Here is an 18,925-nt window from a genome sequence, read left to right as displayed (position 1 = left end):
CATTCTTTTAATTTAAAATTTTTTTATTGTATTAAAATATACATAATGTAAAAATTACCTTTGTTATCATTTTTGAGTGTATAATTTAGTGATATTGAGTACATTCACAGTGTTACTAATCATAAATGCTTAACTCCCAGGGAGCTAGGCAATCAGTTTCTTAGGTATCTTTACTGAAGTCTATACACATGTAAGCATAAATGAAAGTGAAAATGTTAGCCAGTCAGACGTGTCTGACTCTTTGTTACCCCCATGGACTATAGCCTGCCAGGCTCCTCTGTCCATGGGATCCTCCAGGCTAGAATGGGATGCCATTTCCTTCTCCAGGGGATCTTCCTGACCCAGGGATCAAACCCCATGTCTCTTGTATTGCAGGCAGCTTCTTCATCATCTGAGCCACCAGGAAAACTCCTATAAGCATACATGGATGGACATATATACCTTCCCTCCTTTTTTACATAGTAGTAGCAAACCATAAACAGCTTGCTCTTTTCACTTAATATCTGCAGTATGTAAATATATATAATACATATATATACACACAATTCTTACATATACACTCTTCTGCTATGCTAGGACTATTTTAATTCTGACTCAATTTTTTAAATTAATTTTTTATTGTGACAAAAAGCATATAACATACAATTCACCCTCTCAGCAATTTCTAAGTGTACAATACAACCACATGCACAGCTTCACGCAACAGATTCCCCAGAACCCCTGACCTCAGTCCTGCTTGATTGAAACTCCACATCCACAAAACAATTCTCCTCCCCTTCCCCCTAGCCCCTGGAGTGCATGATTCTACTTTCTGTTTCTATGAGTCTGACTACTTTAGGTACCTCCTGTAAGTGGCATCATACAGTGTTTCTCCTTTTGTGACTGGCTTATTTCACTTAGAATATTATCTTCAAGGTTCATCCATGTCATAGTCTATGGCAGGATTTCTCTCTTTTTTAAGGCTGATTTCCCTCTTTTTTTGTATATGCCATATTCAGTATACATACCCTGAGTGTATATGCCACATTTTCTTTATCCATTCATCTCTCCATGGATATTTACGTTGCTTTCACTTCTTGCTATGGTGAATAATGCTGCAATAAACGTGGGGGTGCAAATATCTCTTTGAGAGTCTGCTTTCAATTCTTTCAGATATATTTCCAGAAGTGGAATTGCTGAATCACATGGTAGTTCTATTTTTAATTTTTTGAGGAACCTCCTCACTGTTTTCCATAGCAGTTGCACCACTTTACATTCCTACCAACTGCGAACAGTGTTCCAATTTCTCCACATCCTTACCAACCATTACTATTTTCTGTTTTATTTTAAATACTTGTCAGCCTAATGAGTGTGAGATAATATCTTATTGTGGTTTTGGTTTGCATTTCCCTGATGATTAGCGATGCTGAGCGTCTTTTCATATGCTTATTGGCCATTTGTTTATCTTCTTTGGAGAAATGTCTATTTGAGTCCTTTGCCCATTTTTTAATCGTGATATTTACTTTGTTATTGGATTGTAGGAGTTCTTTACCTATTAATCTCTTACCAGATACGTGGTTTGCAAATATTTTCTATTTTTGCCTTTTCACTGCTGCACATAAGTTTTTAAGTTCAATGTAGTCCCTCTTGTCTAGTTTAGCTTTATTTTTGCTTGTGTTTTTGCTGTGACTCATTAACTTTTACTTCTCTTAGGGCCAGACTTTCATCAGGATAGCTTGGTTGTGATTTTTGCCTTCCTTTCCACCTCAGTGCTCTCTTGCACATTGTTTAACAGGGGTGTTGGCTAATTACTATTGGTTCCCTGATGGGATACACCCAGAATTACCTTAATTTTTCTGGACTCGTTCCCACCGAAGGTAATGGAAGACCTATGAGAGAGGGGGTTCTTTCCTCCCATTTTAAAACTCCTTTCCCCTTCATCTTGCCTTTTTAAAAAATCCCCGTCATTTCCCTATGTGAGATACAGAATTTCCTCTGGGGCCTCCTCCTCCTTCCCTCTCCCACCGTCCTCGGGGAGTGGGGCGGTGGTCTCTGAGCCAATGACAGGTCAGCCCACGGGCGGACTCCAGACCAATGAACGCTTCTGGGTTCCAGCCGGACCAATTAGCTTATTAGGGACATTGAATACCTGTATATAGCTAACATCTGTCCCATTGTCCTCTTATTAAAGACCCTCTGGTTTGGCCCATCAAGGATTTGAATGTGTAAATGAGGCCCTACACTCTCCCCCCCGCCTTTTTTTGGTTTTGTTTTTTAATTTTGGTGGCTTTAATCCATCTCCACAACTTCTGCCCAAGGCCAATAAAACACAGCCATTCTCCCTTTGTAAAAAGAAAGAGGGGTTGGGTTTCCTTCAATTGTCTGCCCTTTTCTGTCTCCTCCACTATTTTTGTTTTACTCTGTAGTTAACTTTACATTGAGCAGCTTCGTCCGAGGACCTGTGCGCTGGACCTAGGCACTCTCTGCTCATTGCTGGTGGCAACGGCCCTTTCGTTGTTCTAACCTAGGGGTTTGTGGGGGCCAGGGGTTTGGCGGCTGGGAGAAGAGTTTGGCCAGAGTCTTCCTTCAGCATTTCACACACATTCTGCTGGCGCTCTCGCTCTCTTACACACACACACACACACACACACACACACACACACCCGCTCCGGCCCCTCTCCGTGTGTCTTCCTTCAAGATGACAGGGCGCTGGAGAAAAGGCTGCTGGAATCAGCTGGTAGGTACAGTAGTAACCCGAACCCCACCCACCCGCTGCCTTTGCTCGCTCAGGTTTCTCCGGTCACTCCTGCCAGGGGAGAAAACATGTAAACGCGCCTCCAGAGGAGGGGCAGGGGGAGCTGGGAGCGGCGGGGGCGGCAGAAGGTGAGCCGGGGAAGGTGGCCGAGCGCCCCGGCTGCCGGGCCCTTCCCAGCGCTCCCTCGGGGCAGCAGCCCCAGCCCGCTTCGCCCCCACCCCATCCCCCTTTTCGTCGGGATTGCCTTCTCTCCCCCCCCCCCGCCCCCCACGCCCTGCGACGGCGGAAATGACAGTGTGGTGCTGCCGCGGTGTCATGGTGCTGCCCTGGACTGAGGAGCGAAAACTCTTAAGTTTGGCTCGGGAGACCCAGCCGCAGTAGCGTGGCGGCCGCCGAGCTGTCCCCAGCGGGGCGCGCGGGCGGGCGGATCCTGGCTGCTGCGCGTCGGCGGCGGCGGCGGCGGCTGCGAAGGCGGGCGGCGGCCTAGAGCGGCGGCTGCAACGGCGGCAGCAGTGGCAGCCGGGGAGCTCGCGCCGGAGCCTGAGCCAGCTTGCGCGGGAGGCAGGCGAGCACCCGGCGCCCTCGGGCGCGCCGAGGACATGGCCGGCAGCCGGGAAGGCTCTGGGTAAAACGCGCCCCCTCGCCGCGGCCCCGGGGGCCGACCGCCACCACCGGCGCAGGGCTCGGCCCCGGGCTCGGCCGCGCGTCTCAGGTGCGGCCGGGGCCCGGCGGGGGCCGAGGGCTGCTCCGGGGCTCGGCGGGGCGGGGTGACGGGGCCCTGCGAGGCTCGAGGTGGCGGCGGCGGCGGAGGGCGCCCCGGCCCGGCCCTGGCTCCCCGATGCGCCGCTGGGGCCCGGGCACCCGTCGCTGCCCTCCAGGGACGGAGTTTGCACTCCGGGGTCCAGGGCGGGGGCGGGTCCTAGGCCTCCCGCGCAGTCCCGCCGGGTCGGGCGCGGGCCCCTCCCCGAGCGGCTCTCCGAGAGCCTGGGCGCTAGTCTGGGAAAGGGCACCGCCGCCTTCCCACGCTCCCGCGGCCGGCCACCTCCTTGGCCCGGGCGGCGCCCCTCGGCCGCCTGGCTGTGGCGGCTGCGGCAGCCAGAGATGCTGAGGACACCCTGCCCGCGGGGAGGCCGGGCGAAACTTAATCCCTTTGCTGCCAGGGAATGATCCTGGAGTCTCCGTCTGGGTGGTTCCTTATTTTTGGCCTAGCTGTGAAACCAGCTCAGTGGGGGAGAGGGAAAACTTATAGGTCCCCCGGACAGACTGCGATGGAACCCGGGAAAGGTGGGGTTTTTCCATTCCTGGCTCATAAGAATTAAGTAAATAACAGCGGAGTAGATTGACAGAAACATTTTTGGTGATGATAAGGTTTCGGTTACTTAGCATAACGCGTGCAGCACATTTCTTAGAGGCGTTTCTTCTCAAGAGCAGGACACTGGGATCCTGGGGTCGTTGGGTTCTTCACTTTTTCTCTTCCACATTCCCCTACCCGCCTTCACCGCTCACTCGCCTTCTTCCTACGTGGTGATCACACCCCTACTTGCCCACCGTAATCTCCCAACCAGAACCACACGTCTCCTGGAGTCCTGTGCACTCCCAGGCTCCCTGTCAAGCAGCCTCTGGCTTCTGAACCAGCTTTGCCTTTTTGAGGATTTCTGAGTGTGGGGAGGGTGGATGGTTATGGTTGTTTGTGTCTGAAGAGAAGCCCTTATAAAGGAGTGTATTAGAGGCTATGTAAATAGACAAGTACTGTGTGTGGGTTGATTCTTCTGATTCTTAAGGTGGGCCATAAGGGCTGCCTTTACCTCCATTCTGTCCCCTTCCAGCACTCCAATCAGTTCTCTGGCAATGTTCCAATGGAAGGGGAACCCTGAATAGGGAGAGTCCCTCCCCTACTTCTCATTTTACCCCAGCTGGTTACCCCTAATGCTCACATCCCCCTTTTCACTCCACTCATCACTGCCTTGAGAGGGAAAGAGTCTTTGCTGTTTTAATATTTTCCTGCCCAATCAATTAATGCAGATATACAATGTGAATTAGATTTCCCCTAATGGTTCCACACAGCTTGATTTATGTGGTTGAAATACAAGTCTAGGAGCCAAGGAGATCAGAGAGTTCATTTCAAATCTGTTGCATTGGCTTTGTGGCCTTAGGACATTCCTGTGACCTTTCTTTCATAGTTGATGCACTTGTATGAAAGACATCATATTGTGTACTGGCTATTGTGAGTCTTGGCTTGGTCCTTTGAAGATGAAAGGATTCTATAAACCCTTAGCATTATACTTTGCAAAGAAAGTACTTCATTTACCTTTTATTGAGGTAATAGTTTGGGTGTAAGTAGGAACCCTGGTTTACTGGGAACCCTAACTTGCCATTATTAACCCTTTTGGGAGCTAAATCTATTACCCTACTGTGGTCCTAGGTCTGTTTCTTTTTTTTCCCCTTAGTGCACATGCAACTGAATGAAAACGTACATAAAACAAGGTATACAGAGTAATGATGATTATTTTAAACTAAGGCTTGAATCACATCTAATGTACTCCAACCTAACAATCTGAATCAGACTCATTTGAAAACATAACCTCACTCATTTTTAGCCCATATGGGGGCAGGTAGTTACTTTCTACTGAAGAGTGGCTTAAATACTTTTAGGCATGGCTGTCTAAGCAGGATTAGTATCTTGCAGTGGTGAGTCAACAATGTTTCTTAAAAGCACCTACAGTGTGCAGAGTCCTCTGCTGACTGGGCCTTACATTTTGGCCTCCTGTTTGTTTAAGGCATACCTCTGTACTTGCAGTTCTTGAATTAGGACAGGGAGGGGCTGTGCAGGGCAGGGGTAAAGTCTAGAGACTTGAAGGAGCGAGTATTTCCCTCCCATTTACTTTCAGGAGTACTAGACTCCTAATCTAGCATGTTGCACCTTGCAAGGCCATCCCTGGGAAGTACTGCTGCAAATCAGAATGGCTTGGTTGCTTTATGAACATATCATCTGAACAGTGCAAATTGATTTAGGTGAAATTGGTTTAGTTAATCCCTCCTCTAAGTGCAGGGCAACTTGCTCCAACTTGTAGGTCCTAAAACAGTGCCAAAGGAGTCTCATAATTGCATCCAAAAATTGCTCTGAGTAGTGAACCTGTCCATTCCCTCATCTCTTCTCCCATAAAATCTGCTGACACCATGACAGTTGAGAAGGAAACTGCCCAAGGAATTGCCTTTGCTACTTGATGAAGAGGAGAGAATGTCCTGCCTTCACTCTCTCAGGTTCTCTCTTCCCCCAACGGGGACAGAAATCTCTAAAAGGAAGGGAAGACAGGGCAAAGGCATAGAATGTGTCTCAAATGGCTGTTCTCAGAGGTGTCTGCTCGTGTGTATCATTCAGTCTTTGCGGATCTTGGTAACTCCCTAGCTTTTAGGCCATTGGCCTCAGCTGCTGGTGGAGGCCAGGGGGTGTTCCATTTCCAGTTAGCATTAAGTTTTGTTCTTTTCTTCCGTACGAAAGTGGGAAATTGGCACTGTGTGAAGCACCTCCTTACTTAGGCAGAGTATGTTAACTTAGAGCATTGCATCATCAAAATAGGATGTGTAATACGTTGATAATGGATATACAACAGTTCACAATTGTTCACTTTTTGATGAGTGAAATTTGGGTACCAAGGTGGTGGTGTGCTAATAATGTCTATATCTCAGGTCTCTCAACAAACCTTGTGTTCATTGCTGAGCAGTGTAAAAAATAGACTGGAAAAGTGTTTCTCAACCAGTGTGTTAGATCATTCTAACAAGTGAGAAGACCAGATGGGTGGTGTTGCAACAAGAAATTCCGACTCCAATGATCCCCCTGTGCAGGCTGCTAGTCCTCTTTTTATTTCCCCTCTCTTCCAGGGATCAATATATGTTTCTCCATTTTCATGAATTAAAACTGTTAAGAGTCTTCTGTGGGCACTGGAGGCTTGTGGCTCTTTCTACAGTTTTTCTTTTTCCATCTTCCCCTCTTCCATAACCACAGACACACTCTTTTTGACAATCCCCCTGCTCCTGCGTTGCCCTTAGAAATCTGTGTAAGCTGCTCAAACTACTAGGTGGTTAATATGGGTGACAGAGGGATTTTGAGCAATGTGCCAACATCCCACCACTCCCTTCTTCATGTGGGGTTCACTTGAATTCGTAATAAGGGTATCGGTTCTGCCTAAGTGGGTTAGCAAAGTATCCTTAGTAAGACTTATCCTACTTGGGATCTTTTCTCCATGCAGAGCTCCGACTGCCTGACCTTGGGCTTTCTCTCGGCCTCTTTCCTGCAGGTCAGACTCCTCTAGTTGATGAACAGTAGCCCCAGTCTCTGGATCTTCCTCTTACAGAAACCAAAAGATCTGATAACAAATTCATTATATAACCTAAAATCCTCTTGAAACAGAAAATCCCAGTAGTTGCAGTTTGAACAGTTAGGGATATAACTCGTGGGCGTGGGAGATAATGCTAATGCAGGACTGTGACGTGTCTGAATGTATACAGCCCAGAGGTAGAAAAATGGTTTATGGTCCAGAATCCTTGATCGCTTTTGTCTATAGCCCTTTGTTCAGTGTTGCTAGGATCCATGTGGCTCCCAGGGGAGTAGAAGCTTGATTTTAAATACACTTCTGTTCTCTGCCCCTTGTTTCTGACCTGAACTTGGGGTCCTCTCAGCCTAACACCTAACAGCATGCCCTACATACATATATTGCCAGTTTTATTCTGTAGAGGTTAGAGATGCAGGTGTGCCCCTGAACATTTAAAAATTTACAAATATTTCATTGGGTAGCAGTGATCGGGAAAAGCAGTCCTAGAATAGATGGAAAGCTATCCTCTTAGCAGTAGGTAAATTGTTTGTTCTCCAACCCCAAAACTGCTGGTGTAATTGGCATTAAGATAAAGGTGTTATGAATTGTACTTATGATTTTTGACAATTATCAGGTGTTACCTTGGCAAATCCGTTTCTTGGTTACTTAGATTAATCTTTTGTGCTTGTAGCAGATCTAGGACTTCTAGTTCTGCTATTGTGATATTCATTTTAATGTTTATGATGACTATATTGTATCAAATAGCCAATGGTTGGATTTAGGAGCTCATTATTGTAATGATCATTAAATCTATGTACTATAAAATATTAAGTAGGCTTTAATAACCTATTAGACAGGAGCTGGCTCTGGTGCTGTCAGTCAGTGATCAACCTCCAGTCCTGAGCTCTCCCTGTGCATGATAAAAGCTTAAGAAAAAAGAAGAGAGATAGTTTTTCCCTTTGGGGGAACTCCAGTCTAACAGGGGATACATTTGGGAATGTTAAATACCACAGTCAGATGCATGTCCTCCAGAAAACTTGTGGGGGAGTGTAATTGTCCTCCATTATGTCAACCATTATGCATTTTGGGTCTATTTCCAAACATTCACTATTTCCTTAATAACTTGCTCTGTATCTGTCATCTGTGAATGTGTGTTGAGAATATCTGTATTTGTAAAGCAAGTTAATAATGTTATTCTCATCTGATCCTCCCAAAAGCCTGTGATATTGGATAACACAGGTATTTTTCATTCAACAGATGAGGAGGCTGTGGCCCAAAAGATTTAAATGTCTTACCTGGGATCACTCAGCAAATTCAGCTTAGAGCCAGGACTACAATCAGGCTTTGCTGAGAGGATCAAATGAGATGATAGCTTTGGAGCCATTTGAAAAGTATAAAATTGGTACTCAAATATAAAGTGACTGTTAATTATACTTACTGACCACATAGTCTCTTTTTTCTGGGTTTCTGTCTTCCATTTTTTTAGGATGAGAATTCTATGCATTGGGTGCCTTTTACACTCCCAAATAATCATTTTTGTGCTGTAGAGGGGTCCTTTCCTACTAAATAGTATTCTAGAATTTGGTGTCTTCCTTTTCTTCCAAAAGGTGTTTGCATTAGCTTGTACTCCCATGGGATGCCCTTCCCGCTTTAGTTGTCCCCCAGAACACCCATTATGTCTTCTTGGAGGTACAACAGGCAAAACCAGCCACTGTCCTTGAGCACCTTGGCTTAGCCAAGGGTAAGTAATGCATTTTGTTTATTTATTTCCAGTTTCTTTCATGATGATGCCCATCGCTTGTCAGCCTTTCACGTCACACTAATAAATAAGATTTGTGTTTTGAGGAACTGGTTGTCATTAATCCCAGCTGTCTTTCCTATGTGGTAACATATAGTAAGAACTCTGTTATAATAGGATGTCAGAGCTGGAAAACATCTTAAAGAGATCGTCTGGTGATTCTAGTGCAACTTGCACGACATTTTACAGTTAAGGAAACATCAGACTAAGCCAGGGCTCATTTGCTCATCCTCTAAGGCAGAGAGACAGTTTCTAGTGTTTTAAGGAGAACCTCAGCTCATGGGATATTAATGTTAATATCCTGCAGAATATAAAGCCTACTACTCGCCTCAATTCTCATTCTACAGCCCAGGGGTCAGGCTGGGTTTTACACTCCTGGTTTTTCTGTGAAGAAAAGGAGACTGTGGCTCCTCAGGGAGGTAATGAGAGCCCAGAGCCATGCTCCACAGAACTGGAAGATGAAAACTAGATGGAATATAAACTGTTGAAATAAATGGACATTTAATTATGTTCAAATAACATTTGAAATAATAGCATTCTGCCAAGTGCTGATCACGGCTTCTCTGATCAGAGTTAACTGAATGCTGGATTTGAAGGGCAATGCTGAAGTCAATTTTTCATTTTGTAACTATAGAATGTATTATTTTTATCCTAATTGCCTGCATTGAAACTCCTCCTTTGTATTCATGCCTACTCACACAGCCTTATGATACCTTCTTATAGTTTATTCTCATCAACTTTTTTTTTCAGGAGTCTCAGCCTGAAGGGGGAGTGCAGGCTGACAGTCAGCCGTACAGAAACAATTTTATACTAGAACAAGGGCAAATCCATAAACATTCTTATTTGACTACACGGCAGTAACTAAATGATACGGAAGGGAGCAAATCAGTGGATGTGGATGTGGGCATTTGTTTCTTAACATGACAATTGACCTGCCTGCCCAAGCATTTCATCAGTGCATTTTTATGACAAACTATTGCGTTTTCTGGCAAAAAAAACTTTGTGATTACCTGTCATTCAGTGACACTCTATCAGGTTTACATCCTGTCTTTATCCTTAGTATATTCTCTAATTCTGGAAACTTTTTGAAGTTGCAACACTGCCATTGTTTTGTTTTTGTTGTACCACTTCCTCCTGTACTTCTTAAAGGTATTTTGTGACCTAGGAGTCAAACAGTTTTTAGGAGTCTTACAATTTTTAAATGAATAAAAAATTGGGAGCTAATCATTTCCTGATACCCATTGATCATTAGAGATATCCCAGGTATTGTAAAACCTAGACAGGCAATCACCAACCTAGAAAAGCAATTGAGAGGAGTAAGCACTTCAGTAGAATTTAGAAACACTACTGAATTACACAGTTGGCAGTGTGGAATAGTGAACTGTGGTTCACACTCTGGATTGTGGGTTTGAATCTTTTTTAAAAATTAAGATAACATTCACATACCTTAGTTTCACTACTTTGAACTGTACAATTTAGTGGTTTTTAGTATATTCACAAAGCTGTGCAATCGCCACCACTAATTCCTAAACATTTTCATCATCCCCAAAGGGAAACCCATATACATTAACAGTCACATTCCATTTCCTCCACCTCCCACCCAGACCCTTGAGAAATGCTCATTTGCTTTCTGTTCTTATGAGTTTGCCAGTTCTGGGCATTTCCTATAAAGGGAATCATATAATCTGTGACCTTCTGTAACTAACTTCTTTCACTTAAGCATAATGTTTTCAAAGATCATCCATGTTGTAGCATGTATCAGTGGTGGTGGTTTAGTTGCTAAGTTGTGTCTGACTCTTGCAACCCCATGGGCTGTCGCCCACCAGGCTCCTCTGTCCATGGGATTCTCCAGGAGTGGGTTGCCATGCCCTCCTCCAGGGGATCTTCCCAACCCAGGAATCGAACCCTGGTCTCCTGCATTGCAGGCAGGTTCTTCACTGACTGAGCTGCAAGGGAAGCCCCACATGTATCAGTACTTCATTCCTTGTCTTGCTGAATTATATTCCATTGTATGGATATACCACTTTTGTTTATCTGTTCATCATTTGAGGGACATCTGGGTTGTTCCCACCATTATTGTGATTAATACTGGTATGAACATTTGTGTACAAGTTTTTAGGTGAGCATGTCTTCAGTTCTCCTGGATCGTATGGTAATTCATTTAGCATTTTGGGGAACTGTCAAACTGTTTTTGCTGCATAATTTACATTCCCACCAGCAATGTATGAGGGTCCCAGTTTCTTCATGTCCTGGCTGAAATTTGCTACTTTTTTTTATTCTGGTCATTTTAGTGTGTTTGAAGTAATATTATAGCTGTTCTAGTGAGTATGAGGTGGTATCTCAGTGTGGTTTTGATTTGTATTTCCCTGCCTCTTGAGAAACCTGTGTACATGTCAGGAAGCAACAGTTAGAACTGGACATGGAACAACAGACTGGTTCCAAATAGGAAAAGGAGTACGTCAAGGCTGTATATTGTCACTCTTATTTAACTTATATGCAGAGTATGTCATGGAAACGCTGGGCTGGAGGAAGCACAAGCTGGAATCAAGATTGCCAGGATAAATATCAATAATCTCAGATATGCAGATGACATCACCCTCATGGCAGAAAGCGAAGAAGAACTAAAGAGCCTCTTGATAAAACTGAAAGAAGAGAGTGAAAAAGTTGGCTTAAAACTCAACATTCAGAAAACGAAGATCATGGTATCCAGTCCCATCATTTCATGGCAAATAGATGGGGAAACAGTGGAAAAAATAAAGTGGCTGACTTTATTTTTCTGGGCTTCAAAATCACTGTGGATGGTGATTGCAGCCATGAAATTAAAAGACACTTGCTGCTTGGAAGGAAAGTTATGACTAACCTAGACAGCATATTAAAAAGCAGAGACATTACTTTGCCAACAGAGGTCTGTCTAGTCAAGGCTATGGTTTTTCCAGTGGTCATGTATGGATGTGAGAGTTGGACTATAAAGAAAGCTGAGCGCAGAAGATGCTTTTGAACTGTGGTGTTGGAGAAGACTCTTGAGAGTCCCTTGGACTGCAAGGAGATCCAATCAGTCCATCCTAAAGATCAGCCCTGGGTGTTCTTTGGAAGGACTGATGCTAAAGCTGAAACTCCAATACTCTGGCGACCTCATGCGAAGAGTTGACTCATTGGAAAAGACGCTGATGCTGGGAAAGATCGAGGGCAGGAGGAGAAGGGGACGACAGAGGATGAGATGGTTGGATGGCATCACCGACACAATGGACATGGGTTTGGGTGGACTCTGGGAGTTGGTGATGGACAGGGAGGCCTGGCGTGCTGCAGTTCATGGGGTCGCAAAGAGTCGAACACGAATGAGCGAATGAACTGAACTGAATGGCTAATGATGTTGAATACCTTTTCATATACCAACTGATCATTTGCATATCTTCTTTGGAGAAATGTCTATTCAGATCCTTTGCCATTCTGTATATTTCTAGATACTAGACCTGTATTACATATTTGATCCGCAAATATTTTCCCATTCTGTGAGTTGTCACTTTTTTGGTGATGTCATTTGTACTACAGAAAGTTTTAAATTTTGATGAGGTCCAATTTATCTGTTTTGTTCTTCAGTTGCATATTTGGTGTCATTTAAGAATCCCTTGCTTAACCTACGTTCATGAAGATTTACACCTATGTTTCCTTCCAAGAGTTTCATAGTTTCTGTGCTTACATTTAGATCGTTGATCTATTTTGAGTAAATTTTTGTGTATAGTGTGAGGTAGATCTCTAACTTCTTCCTTTGGCATGTGGGCAACTGGTTTTGCTAAAGCCACTTGCTTGAAAAAATTATTGTTTCCCTGTTGAATGGTTTTGGAACCCTTATCAAAAGTCAGTTGACCATAAATATATGCGTTTATTTCTGGACTCTCAGTTTTATTCTGGGTTTGAATCTCCACCTTGCTACTTGCAAACAAGTGTGACCCTGGACAAGTTACCTTTTCTGTTGTTTTAATAATAATACCTACCTTTTAGAGGGCTGTTGTGAAAATTAAATGAGATAATGCCTATAAAGGGTATTATTTACTGCCTCAAATGTGGCAAATTCATAATGGCTTTTAAGGGGAAAGGTGCTTGGGTAGTCAGGTAGGTAGGGAAAATGGGAGATAGGTTGAAAGGATGCTGAAATACTAGGAAAGACCAGGACAAGGTCTCTCATAAATGAGAGATGAGATGAACAGATATTTGAAAAAGTTGAAAAAATACTCAATTCTCCCAAATTGTAATAAAACAGAGTAGAAACAGTTTAATAGAAAAAGTTACTTACCATAAGCAACAGACTGTAACCATTTTATATTATTCTGTATAGACCTGCAATCAGTTCAGGTAGTTATTTTAGAGCACTGATGTTTGGCTTTTTTGTCAAGGACTTTTTTTTTTTTTTGGCTGCACCATGCCACAGGTGGGAGCGTAGTTCCCCAACCGGGGATCAAACCTGTGCTGTACCCCTACATTAGAGTGCAGGGGTCTTAACCCCTGGACTACCAGGGAAGTCCCTTCTGTCAAAGACTCTTTTGAGAACAATTCAAATGCTATGGACAATCTGCTCCCCATGAAAGTGGATATGTGATATACACACAGCATTCTTTAAACATTTCTAGAAGGTTCAGAAATCCCTGGTCAAGAATCCTATTTTGACCTTATCCAAGGCAATCCTGATTCCATAGCATGCTTTCCTAAGCTTAATTTCATAGTGACATTCCAAATGTCACATTTAGTCAGGAACAACTTTTTGGATTGCGGGAAAATTCAGCGTTTTTCCTCTGTACTGAGGAATTTATATGGCATGTTCCTAAGATTTAGAAAAGTTGTGGTACACCAGTTGTTTTTGTAAAGGTTTCAACACAGAGACAGGCGTATCAGCAATGCTCTTGATCCCCTATCATTTTGGTGGGAGGCCTTACTCCATTCTCCCAAGGAGATTCCAACACAGACTGAGGAATGCAGACCTGCAGTTCTGGAAGAGAACACAATAGAAATTCAGAGTGAGGTGGAGATGGGCCTAGAAGGAAGAGATGTGATTCTGAAAGAGACTAGGAGTGAGAGGCAGATTCAGAGAAACTCAGAGGGACATAGACTCAAATAGCAGTGGAAACATGCTGTCTAGAAACCCTCTTGTAAATAGTCAAGATATTTGTCAAGTGAAGGAGGTGAGATGATTAAAATAAAGGTGTAGGGGAAAGAGCACAGACATTGGCATTAGACTGCCCCAGTGATCTGGGTATGTAGGTTCCTGGTTCATTTACTTAACAATGCTGAGCCCCAGTTTCCTAACCATAATATGTGTATAGCATTAGTACCTTCTGTACAGCCTTCTTGATAGAATTTAATGAAATACTGTGTGTAAAGTTCCTAACAAGCTACTTAGAATACAGGAGGTGCTTAGTAAACACTAGGTCCCTTCTTTAACTTCCTCTACTTTAAGGAATCTTTCATTTAACAATTTTTGAATAACCAGTGTGTGCGAGGCACTGTGCTATGAATAAAAATATGACATAGTTGATGCCTGCAAGGAGAGTTAGCTGGAGACACAGATACATGTATTAAATAAAACAGAGTGATAAACATGTAAATGAGAGAACTCCTGGGTTTCTAGGCTTGGATGATGATATTCAACAGATAGGGAAAATTGGAAGACGAGCAGGTGTTTTGTGTTGTGGGGCTGGGGAGAATATCAAGTTCATTTATGGACATGTTGAATTTGAGCAATGGAAATACTAAAGGCAATATTCCTGCCTTGAGTGAAAGTTGGGATCTATCATCTCTAAAGTCTCTTCCAATTCTAAAATTCTGTGATATATATACATTTTAATTGCTTTACTTTTTCATCTCTATCAGTGAATGTGGATAGATGTTATAAGCTACAAAATACTAGCCAACAACTTTTAAGTACTTGTGAATTATAAAATAAGAATAGCACACATCTCTTTTTAAACAGGTGGTTATGCAAACATCTAAACTTCCTAAACCAACTGAGAATGTTTTACAATAAGATTCTTCACTTTTACAGTCCAGTTTCCCATAGATTTCCATTAAATAGCTGGTTAGTTAAGTGCATTTAAAACATTTGATTTAGAAATAGCTTTTAGGGATACATCTATTGTACTTGGGGACAACATATAGTTGTACTCAATAGTTAAGTGTTCTGTGAGAGGGCTATGCAGATATCTCTGACAGATGACAAAATCTAAACAAATACCAATGGTAGAATCAAACCTTCAAGCCCTGATGAGACTCTCCAGTAATAGTGAGATGATGAACAAAAGTTATTCAGAATCAAAAATGCCTTTCTCTTTTCATAAATTGGATTCCCACTTTAAGCCAACAAAATTCCATAATTTTTATACTTTATTTATTTATTTATTTTTTAAACTTCCGGGCCACGGTCCGGACCCGACCCCGCGCCCCCGGCCCCGCCTTCCGCGCGCGTTGGTTCCGGAGGCGGTGTGTGCCAATTTTTATACTTTAATATTTTTCCTCTTTGTCTCTAGTAACTCAGTTTGCTAAAAATGGTATGGAATAGAAATTTCCATGTGTGGTAATAGGAAATAATTCAAGGTCACCTATCTGAAGAAATAATTATCCTGCACTGAGAACTACATTTTTCGAAAGCTCTTCTTTTTTTTTATGCAGCCTCTTAGAATGGTATCATTTCAAGAACCAGAGAGTTAGGTTGAAATATGGCCTTGTTTTCCTTCCACTAGATGTGAAATAGGAGCAGCTTGGAAGTAAAATAGAGAACACTACTGGAGAATGGAGATTGAGAATTTGGCAGGGCCTCAGACGCATCATAGTCCAGGACAAGAGATGTCAGTGGAGAGGGTCTATGAATAGGAATGTGAGTTAGTAAACCAGGATTCAGAGGTGGCACTAGCTTCTATTTATTAGTGCAGGAAAATAAGCCCAGGCATTTGTCAAAAACAAGGTTTCAAGGGGGGAGAATAGCTGTCTGATTAATTCCCAACTCGCTTTCCTAGTGGGCCAGCATCCCTGGGGAATCCAGCCTGTAAAGCCTCCATGGGTTAGTGTGTAATTATGTTACATCCACATTTCCTTTGGAAATGCTTAACGATTTCTTCTTTGTGTTCCTTGCAGGTGAAAGCCCAGCCTCTGCGGTTCTTAATGCCTCAGCAGGATTATTTTCACTAAAGATGGAAACACTGGAGTCTGAATTGACCTGTCCAATCTGCCTAGAGTTGTTTGAAGACCCCCTTCTGCTCCCTTGTGCTCACAGCCTCTGCTTCAGCTGTGCCCATCGCATCTTGGTCTCGAGCTGCAGCTCCGGTGAATCCATTGAACCCATTACTGCTTTCCAGTGTCCTACGTGCAGGTATGTTATCTCACTGAACCACCGGGGCCTGGATGGCCTCAAGAGAAATGTGACTCTGCAGAACATTATTGACCGCTTCCAGAAGGCTTCCGTCAGTGGACCCAACTCCCCAAGTGAGAGCCGCCGAGAGAGGACTTACAGGCCCAGCAGCGCCATGTCTAGTGAGCGAATTGCGTGCCAATTCTGTGAGCAGGACCCGCCAAGGGATGCAGTGAAAACGTGCATCACTTGTGAGGTCTCTTACTGTGACCGTTGCCTGCGGGCTACACACCCCAACAAGAAACCTTTCACCAGCCACCGCCTGGTGGAACCAGTGCCGGACACGCATCTTCGAGGGATCACCTGCCTGGACCATGAAAATGAGAAAGTGAATATGTACTGTGTTTCTGATGACCAATTGATCTGTGCCTTATGCAAACTGGTGGGGCGTCACCGAGACCATCAGGTCGCATCCCTGAATGATCGGTTTGAGAAGCTCAAGGTAAGGGATCTGGAAGACACACCTTATACAACTTTATCTCTTTACACATAGTCTTTATATACAGTCAGCAAGTTCCCTAATAAAATCGGTCACTTTTCCTATATGACAAAAATGAATTAACTCCAAGTTCTTCTCATAAGAAATAGCCTTATAACCTGCAAGCTCTCACTGTAGCCTGTTTCATCTTTTGCACAAACCTGCTTGCATTCGTTCACCTCTGGCCAGTTCTGGGGCATTTAGCCCATGGCCCACGCTAATAGTCTGCCCAGGGAAACAGCACCCTCTCTCCTCTGACGATGACATATTATACCCTATATATCTCTGCCATGATCTTTCCACGTCTTCTTTTAAGTATGTGAGCACCTGTGTAGGTGTATTACAATTAGCATATGTGCTGATTTGCATAATTGTGCATATAGCAATGGAAGGTTGGGTGTGTCTCTGTGTAGATGTGGGTGGAGGTGTCTGAGTGTATCTACGTAGGTGAGAGGTTTTCATGGAGAACAGTACTGTATGTGTTATACACTAGAGAAATAAAGCTTTGGCATTGACCACTACAAATTGCTACCAAGCCCTTAACAAGGCAGCTAATTCTAAATCTGCCTTAAAAAACAAAGCAAATAGACAAAAACGGGACTTCAGTGTACTATGAAGTCAGGAGGGATCATCAAATACTGAAGTAAACATTTAAACTGAAGGCAAAAAATATTTAATCCAGGATCACATTTTGTGCCAGTGTTCATTTTTGTGGGGTACAGACCAAAGTGCTTGTCTGCAGTCCCTTCCTGGGAAGTTCCTGTTCAGTGGACAGAGTTTTCTGAAGTTGTTGTGCCATATAATATTTTTGTGCAAGTCTAAGTGCCTGTCTATTTTAGAGCACTACTACCTCACGTTGATGTTAACAAATGTCAGATCCAGCAAATTATTTTATTACCATTGCCTGTCTGCTATGGGGCTCAATTTCTCTTAAGAAACTACTTAACAAAAATTCCAGAAAAATAAAATGTTTAAACAAATAATAAGATTTCTATCCCAAAATAGAACCCTGGATATATAAGCGAAGCTAGAAGGAACACCCAGATAGCATGGAAGAAGGGCGATAAGGGAGTGGAGATTTCCCTCTTGCCATGCTATGGAAAAGTCATTGTAGCTTATGTAAAAATTATGATGTTGGTGAGGGTAGTAATACTCAGAATAGGATATACTTTCCATTCTGTAATTTATTGAAAACAATATTGAGAGTCACACTGACCATGGTTTGTCCCTTTTTAATTTTTTTTAAATTTTTGGAATTTGTTGAAATTAGCTTTTTTTTAAAGAAATTTTTTTTGGCTGTGCCAGGTTTTCCTTGCTGTGTAAGCTTTTCTCTAGTTGCAGCAAGTGGGGGCTATTCTTTGTTGCACTGTGTGGGCTTCTCATTGTGGTGGCTTCTGTTGTTGCATAGGATGGGCTCTAGGGCAAGTGGGCTCCAGTAACTGTGGCGTATGGGTTCGGAATTGCAGCTCCCTGGATCTAGAGCACAGGCTCAGTAGTGGTACATGGGTTTAGTTGCTCTGTGGCACGTGCAATCTTCCTGGATCAGGGATCGAACCTTTTCCCCTGCATTGGCAGGCAGATTCTTTACCACTGAGCCACCAAGGAAGTCCAGTTTGTGCCTTTTGATTTTATTTACATTTAATATTTATAAATTTGTACAAAGTTTAATGTTTATCTGTTGATTTCACTCAAGTTGATATTCTCATTCATATCAAGACTGCAGAGGGCAATAATCTCATTGGCTTCAATTCTTAGAATCCTAAGATGGTTGGCCTTGGACTTGGTCCAGTTGAAGCCCTGTGTTTTAAATTGGTATAAATGGAGGCTTTGTGCGCTTAAGCCATTTGGTCAAAGTCACAGAACTGGAACTGGAACTCAGCTTCTAGAGCTAAGTTGAGTTAAATATCCTTTCTATTGTAGCCTGCTGTCACCTTGTTTTGGACCTAAATTTTTCCTATGAAATGTGATTTGAAACTTAAATTTATGCTCCAGCAACTGCACATTTCATGGGTCACAGATAAACAGTTAATAGCATCAAGGAAAAAGCATATTGTATAAACTTATAGCTTTTTAATAGCAAGAGATGGAAGCGGGGTTGCAGGAAGACCAGGGGATATGGAGAGGAGAGAACAATCTCTGCCAAATATTTGCAGGTGTTGGAACTATAATAAGGCATTGGCCTTGAGAAATATTCCAAACAGAAAAATCTGTA

At 43.2% G+C, this 18,925-nt stretch overlaps 1 protein-coding gene across 4 annotated transcripts in view; it reads left to right on the top strand.

Annotated features, from left to right (window-relative positions):
- Nucleotides 1-2,505: 2,505 nt before the first annotated feature.
- MID2 (midline 2) overlaps nt 2,506-18,925 on the top strand; it is a 105,917-nt gene continuing 89,497 nt past the window's right edge. The window contains exons 1-2 of one of the 4 annotated variants that reach the window (XM_027533786.1): nt 2,506-2,716; nt 15,962-16,677. In XM_027533786.1, coding sequence (XP_027389587.1) covers nt 16,018-16,677 — 660 coding nt within the window. In that variant the 5' untranslated portion in view covers nt 2,506-2,716; nt 15,962-16,017. Of the gene's footprint in view, nt 2,717-3,214; nt 3,360-3,705; nt 4,019-15,961; nt 16,678-18,925 lie in introns of those variants that run through there. The other 3 variants (XM_027533787.1, XM_027533783.1, XM_027533784.1) reach the window with 3 other exon arrangements.

Source organism: Bos indicus x Bos taurus, chromosome X (assembly GCF_003369695.1).
Source record: "Bos indicus x Bos taurus breed Angus x Brahman F1 hybrid chromosome X, Bos_hybrid_MaternalHap_v2.0, whole genome shotgun sequence".
Taxonomy (NCBI): Eukaryota; Metazoa; Chordata; class Mammalia; order Artiodactyla; family Bovidae; genus Bos; species Bos indicus x Bos taurus.
This window is presented reverse-complemented; position numbering and strand designations above follow the sequence as displayed.